Source organism: Mobula hypostoma, chromosome 31 (genome assembly GCF_963921235.1).
Source record: "Mobula hypostoma chromosome 31, sMobHyp1.1, whole genome shotgun sequence".
Lineage (NCBI taxonomy): Eukaryota > Metazoa > Chordata > Chondrichthyes > Myliobatiformes > Myliobatidae > Mobula > Mobula hypostoma.
Window position 1 is genome coordinate 3,982,802 of NC_086127.1, and position 7,199 is coordinate 3,990,000.

Below are 7,199 nucleotides of genomic sequence, written 5' to 3' on the forward strand. Positions count from 1 at the left end.
TGATTCCCTCAATTCCATAGACTTCATGCCAGTTTCCTTAGTAAATACAGACGCAAAAAACCTATTTAAGATCTCCCGCATTTCCTTTGGTTCTGCACATAGCCGAACACTCTGATCTTCAAGAGGACCAATTTTATCCCTTACAATCCTTTTGCACTTAATATACTTGTAAAAGCTCTTTGGATTATCCTTCACTTTGACTGCCAAGGCAACCTCATGTCTTCTTTTGGCCCTCCTGATTTCTTTCTTAAGTGTTTTCTTGCACTTCTTATACTCCTCAAGCACCTGATTTACTCCCTGTTTCCTATACATTTCATACAACTCCCTCTTCTTCTTTATCAGAGTTACAATATCCCTTGAGAACCAAGGTTCATTATTCCTATTCAATTTGCCTTTAATCCTGACACACACACAAAAAAAACGCTGGTGGACGCAGCAGGCCAGGCAGCATCTCTAGGAAGAGGTACAGTCGATGTTTCGGGCCGAGACCCTTCGTCAGGACTAACTGAAGGAAAAGCTAGTAAGAGATTTGGAAGTGGGAGGGGGAGGGGGAGATCCAAAATGATAGGAGAAGACAGGAGGGGGAGGGATGGAACCAAGAGCTGGACAGGTGATTGGCAAAAGGGATACGAGGCTGGAGAAGGGACAGGGTCATGGGACGGGAAGCCTGGGGAGAGAGAGAAGTGGGGGAGGGGGGAGCCCAGAGGATGGAGAGCAGGCAAGGAGTTATGATGAGAGGGACAGAGGGGGAAAAGAGGAAAAAACAGAAAAATAAAATAAATTAACGGATGGGGTGTGAAGGGGAGGTGGGGCATTAGCGGAAGTTAGAGAAGTCAATGTTCATGCCATCAGATTGGAGGCTACCCAGACGGAATATAAGGTGTTGTTCCTCCAACCTGAGTGTGGCTTCATCTTTACAGTAGAGGAGGCCGTGGATAGACATATCAGAATGGGAATGGGATGTGGAATTAAAATGTGTGGACCTCGGAGATTCTGCTTTCTCTGGCGGACAGAGCGTAGGTGTTCAGCGAAATGGTCTCCCAGTCTGCGTCGGGGAACACGCCTGCAGGTTTCAATCGTGTTTGCGTTTTCAATGTGTCGGCCGTTCTTTCCTGCCCCACCACGGACGCCGCCTGGCCTGCTGAGCTCCTCCAGGTGTGTGTGTGCGCGCGCGTCTTGGATTTCCAACGTCTGCAGCCAGCTGCGGCTGTTCGGCAGGCATCAGGTCCCGGACAAGGCCCCGACCGTCGTGGTCTCCAGGCCACCGGAATCGGTCCGTTGATTTGTGAAGTACCGTGTGCTTCTTGGGAGCGCAACGTCAAGTATACATCAAAGAAGTACACGCACAGGCCTCTCCGCTCTGCGGGCCGCTTCTTCAGAACGAAGACGCATCATCCTCGACCTCGACGGACAGCCACGATGACGGCCCACTTCCAAGCACCTTAAAACTGTGCCTTCTCGTGCCAGCTACCTCAGCCCTGGGTTTAGAAGCCTCTGGCCCTCCACGCGATCAATGCCTGTCGTCATCTTGCGCACGTAAATGCATGATTGTTTAGTGTTTAGTACCATCCACTCTGTAGCCGGCTGTCCCAGGCGGCACACACGACAGCCTCACAGGACAGAAACAGGCTCTCCGGCCTACCTGGCCCCCGGCAACCAGAACCCCTGCCCCAGACAGTCCCGCTGGCCCTCGTTTGGCCCAGGTCGATCTTACCCTCCCCGACCCTACATAGCCGGCCTGGGTTCATTTTCAAATCCTACCTGCCTTCACCCCATCCCCTGGACATTATTTCTACACCCACCCTATCCCCAATCAGGCAGACCGGAGGCACGTCCCACCGGGCTGGCGGAGAGCTTCTACCCTGGGGCGCAGTGCTAGCCGGAGCGCGTCCAGCAAAGAAAGCCAAAATAAACGAGCTGATTAATTGGGTGCCGCCCGGGGCGACTGGAGTCTCTCAGAAACCGCTGACCTCCTGGGATTTTTACGCGCAACAGACTCTGGGGTTTACAAAGAATGGTGCCAAAAACAAAAAAAAATCCAGCGAGCGGCTGTTCTGTGAGCGAAAGCATCTCGTTAAATCCACTCGATGGATTTTTTTTTTGTTTTTGGCATCATTCTTTGCAAGCCCCAGAGTCTGTTGCATGTAAAAATCCCAGGAGATCAGCGAATTCTGAGGCACTCAAATCACCCTGGGCGGCAGCTAATTAATTAGCTTGTTTATTTTGTCTTTTTTCTTAAAGAGGTGCCCGACGTGCTCCAGCTAGCACTGCACCCCTGCATCCACCCCCACTGCTATCAGACGGCCGACTGGCTTCCCAGTCCGACAAGATGGACTGTTGTCGTCACAATCCACCTCGAGGTCCGCCTGCGCGTGACACTCTGTTCCACATTCTGCTATCGTTTCACCTCGCTCTTCCTCAATACACCGTGTGGTGATCTGATCTGCACGAACAACGATCAAATCACGAACCAGGCGACTTTCAAAGCTTGCAGGGGGATCTGGACCAGCTGGAAAAATGGGCCGGAAAATTGGCAGATGGAACTTAATGCAGACAAGTGTCAGGTGTTGCATTTTGGAAGGACAAATCAAGGTAGGACACTGAGGAGTGCGGAGGAACAAAGGGATCTGGGAGTTCAGATACATAATTCCCTGAAAGTGGCATCACAGGTAGACAGGATTGTAAAGAAGCCTTTTAGCATCCTGACATTCATAAATCAAATTATCGAGTATAGGAGTTGGGATTTTATGGTGAGGTTGTACAAGACATTGGTGAGGCCAAATTTGGAATACTGTGTGCAGTTCTGGTCACCTAACTATTAGGAAGGATATCAGTCAGATTGAAAGAGTGCAAAGGAGATTTACGAGGATGTTGCCGGGTCTTCAGGAGTTGAATTACAGGAAAAGATTGAGCAGGTTAGGACTTTATTCCTTGGAGCGTAGAAGAATGAGGGGGGATTTGATAGAGGTTTACAAAATGATGAGGGGTATAGACAGAGTAAATGCCAGCAGGCTCTTTTCACTTAGATAAGGAGAGATAAGTACGAGAGGACATGGCTTTAGGGTGAAAGGGGAAAGGATTAGGGGGAACTTCTTCACTCAGAGAGTGGTGGGAGTGTGTAACGAGCTGCCATCTAATGTGGTAAATGCAGGCCCACTATTAAGTTTAAAGAATCAATTGGAGAGGTACACGGAGGGGAGAGGTCTGGAGGGTTACGGTCTGGGTGCTAGTCAATGGGACTGGCGGAATAAAGTTCTGGCACAGACTAGAAGGGCCGAATGGCCTGTTTTCTGTGCTGTAGTGTTCTATGGTTCTCAGAGAGAATCTGCAGACGCTGGAAATCCAGAGCAACACACACACACAAAATGCCGGAGGAACTCAGCAGGCCAGGCAGCATCGATCGACGGGAGTGAACAGTCCAGGTTTCGGGCCGAGACCCTCCAGCAGGACTGCATCTCTTTTCCCGCCCATCGCCTGCCCGCTGGTGTTCCTCACCTCCTTTTCTTTCTCCAGTGGCCTTCTGTCCTCTCCGATCAGACTCCCTCCCCTTCTCCAGCTCCGTATCTCCTTCACCCATCACCTCGTGTCTCTCTCCCCGCTCCTCCCCACTTTGTAAATCTACTCCTCAGCTTTTTCTTCCCTCCGGTCCTGACGAAGAGTCTGGGCCCGAAATGTCGAGCCTTTGCTTTTCATCCCCCACCCTCCCCGCCACACACAGACGCGGCCTGGCCCGTGCGTGCGCGCGGACGGTATGCGAGATTATCACTGTGTCTCGGTACACGTGATGGAAACAACAACAACAAGACAACACGATTCAGCGACCAGGAGCTAGCGGCAGATCCGCGATAAGGGGAGGGCGGGGGCCCGGGTGTGCGGCCCAGTCCAGGGTTCATGGTCCAAGGCGGGCGAAGGGAGCCCCGGGGCCGGGGGGGGGACTGCTGCCCCTGCTGGCAGGACCCGGCGCTGCAGCCCCGGAGTTGAAATAACGGGAGAAACCCCACTCACCCCGGGGTGGGGGGAGAGAGGGCGCCGTTCCTTCCAGATGGAAGGCAGCCCCTGTCCAAGCAACACCACCCAATTACAGACCGGCACTCCCCTGCTCGCCTCTCGTCCCGAACCCCCACCTCCCTCAACGGCACGATGGCGGACAGGGTGGGAAGGGGGTGTCGGGGTCACCCCAGCAACTCACGTCATCATCACCGCGCGTCGTCACCACAGCGTCGATCATCTTGCGAGGGTTGTTGACGCTAGAGACAGTCAGCTTCCCCAGGGAGCCCTCGAACTGCACTGCAGCGGGGGGCGGGGGAGGCAGACACCAAGATCAGAACGGGCTCGAGGAGAGAGACACCCCACTGCGCTGGGTGCGACGGAGAGAGGATCCCTCCACACCGTCCCATCACACACTTCCGGGGTCAGACACGGAGTGAAGTTCCCTCCGCACCATCCCATCATACACTCCCAGGGTCAGACACAGAGTGAATTTCCCTCCGCACCGTCCCACCACACACTCCCGGGGTCAGACACAGAGTGAATCTCCCTCCGCACCATCCCATCACACACTCCCGCGGTCAGACACACAGAGAATCTCCCTCTGCACCGTCCCATCACACACTCCCGGGGTCGGACACAAGGTGAAGCCCCCTCCGCACCATCCCATCATACGCTCCCGGGGTCAGACACAGAGTGAATCTCACACCGCACCGCCCCATCACACATTCCCGGGGTCAGACAATGAGTGAAGCTCCCTCCGCACCGTCCCATCACACACTCCCGGGGTCAGACACAGAGTGAAGCTCCCTCCGCACCGTCCCATCACACACTCCCGGGGTCAGACAGAGAGTGAATCTCCCTCCGCACCGTCACATCACACACTCCCGGGGTCAGACACAGAGTGAAGCTCCCTCCGCACCGTCCCATCACACACTCCCGGGGTCAGACACAGAGTGAAACTCCCTCCGCACCGTCCCATCACACACTCCCGGGGTCAGACACAGAGTGAATCTCCCTCCGCACCGTCCCATCACACACTCCCGGGGTCAGACACAGGGTGAAGCTCCCTCCGCACCGTCCCATCACACACTCCCGGGGTCAGACAGAGAGTGAATCTCCCTCCGCACCGTCCCATCAAACACTCCCGGGGTCAGACACAGAGTGAAGCTCCCTCCGCACCATCCCATCACACACTCCCGGGGTCAGACACAGAGTGAATCTCCCTCCGCACCATCCCATCATAAACTCCCGGGGTCAGACACAGAGTGAATCTCCCTCCGCACAGTCCCATCACACACTCCCGGGGTCAGACACAGAGTGAATTTCCCTCCGCACCATCCCGTCACACACTCCCGAGATCGGACACAGAGTGAAGCTCCCTCCGTACCGCCCCATCACACACTCCCGAGGTCAGACACAGAGTGAAACTCCCTCTGCACCATCCCATCACACACTCCCGGGGTCAGACACAGAGTGAAGCTCCCTCCACACCGTCCCATCACACACTCCCGGGGTCAGACACAGAGTGAAGCTCCCTCCACACCGTCCCATCACACACTCCCGGGGTCAGACACAGGGTGAAGCCCCCTCCACACCGTCCCATCACACACTCCCGGGGTCAGACACAGAGTGAATCTCACACCACACCGTCCCATCACACACTCCCGGGGTCAGACAATGAGTGAAGCTCCCTCCGCACCGTCCCATCACACACTCCCGAGATCGGACACAGAGTGAAGCTCCCTCCGCACCGTCCCATCACACACTCCCGGGGTCAGACACAGAGTGAAACTCCCTCCGCACCGTCCCATCACACACTCCCGGGGTCAGACACAAAGTGAACTCCCACCGCACCGTCCCAGCACACACTCCCGGGGTCAGACACAGAGTGAAGCTCCCTCCGCACCGTCCCACCACACACTCCCGGGGTCAGACACAGAGTGAATCTCCCTCCGCACCGTCCCACCACACACTCCCGGGGTCAGACGCAGAGTGAATCTCCCTCCGCACCGTCCCATCACACACTCCCGGGGTGAGACACAGAGTGAATCTCCCTCTGCACCGTCCCATCACACACTCCCGGGGTGAGACACAGAGTGAATCTCCCTCCGCACCGTCCCATCACACACTCCCGGGGTCAGACACAGAGTAAATCTGCCTCCGCACCGTCCCATCACACACTCCCGGGGTCAGACACAGAGTGAATCTGCCTCCGCACCGTCCCATCACACACTCCCGGGGTCAGACACAGAGTGAATCTGCCTCCGCACCGTCCCATCACACACTCCCGGGGTCAGACACAGAGTGAATCTGCCTCCGCACCGTCCCATCACACACTCCCGGGGTCAGACACAGAGTGAAGCTCCCTCCGCACCGTCCCATCACACACTCCCGGGGTCAGAGACAGAGTGAATCTCCCTCCTCACCGTCCCATCACACACTCTCGGGGTCAGACACAGAGTGAATCTCCCTCCACAGCGTCCCATCACACACTCCCGGGGTCAGACACAGAGTGAATCTCCCTCCACACACGCCGTCCCATCACACTCTCCCGGGGTCAGACACAGAGTGAATCTCACTCCACACCGTCCCATCACACACTCCCGGGGTCAGACACAGAGTGAATCTCCCTCCACACCGTCCCATCACACACTCCCGGGGTCAGACACAGAGTGAATCTCCCTCCGCACAGTCCCATCACACACTCCCGGGGTCAGACACAGAGTGAAGTTCCCTCCGCAACGTCCCATCACACACTCGAGGAGTCAGACATCGAGTGAAACTGCCTCCTCACCTTCCCATCACACAGTCCCGGGGTCAGACACAGAATGAATCTCCCTCCGCACCATCCCATCACACACTCCCGGGGTCAGACACAGAGGAAGCACCCACAGATGTATTGTGATCCACATACACTTTTACACACACACACATCCGGAAATCGGGAACACCCTGTTTCTCACCCACGTACAAAGCCAGAGGCTGGGATCAAACAAGACAGGATCCAGCTCCAATGGGCACCATTACCTCCCCTACTACTGCCCCCCCCCACTTGTAAATGTCGGGGCAGCGAGGGTCCATAGGACCCCTGCGGCATACCTTTGGTGGTAGCCTCCGTCTCCACCCTGCACCCCTGCAGCGTAGAAGCCAGCGAGGGGGCAGGGAGGAGTCCTGGCATCCCGAAGGAGTGCTTGTGTAGTGGGCGTTGT

At 56.0% G+C, this 7,199-nt stretch overlaps 1 protein-coding gene across 2 annotated transcripts in view; it reads right to left on the minus strand.

Annotated features, from left to right (window-relative positions):
* Positions 1–7,199, minus strand: part of patl1 (PAT1 homolog 1, processing body mRNA decay factor) — a 66,248-nt gene that overhangs the window by 34,497 nt on the left and 24,552 nt on the right. For both annotated transcript variants that reach the window (XM_063036755.1, XM_063036756.1), the window contains exon 11: positions 4,190–4,287. In XM_063036755.1, coding sequence (XP_062892825.1) covers positions 4,190–4,287 — 98 coding nt within the window. The remainder of the gene's footprint in view (positions 1–4,189; positions 4,288–7,199) is intronic.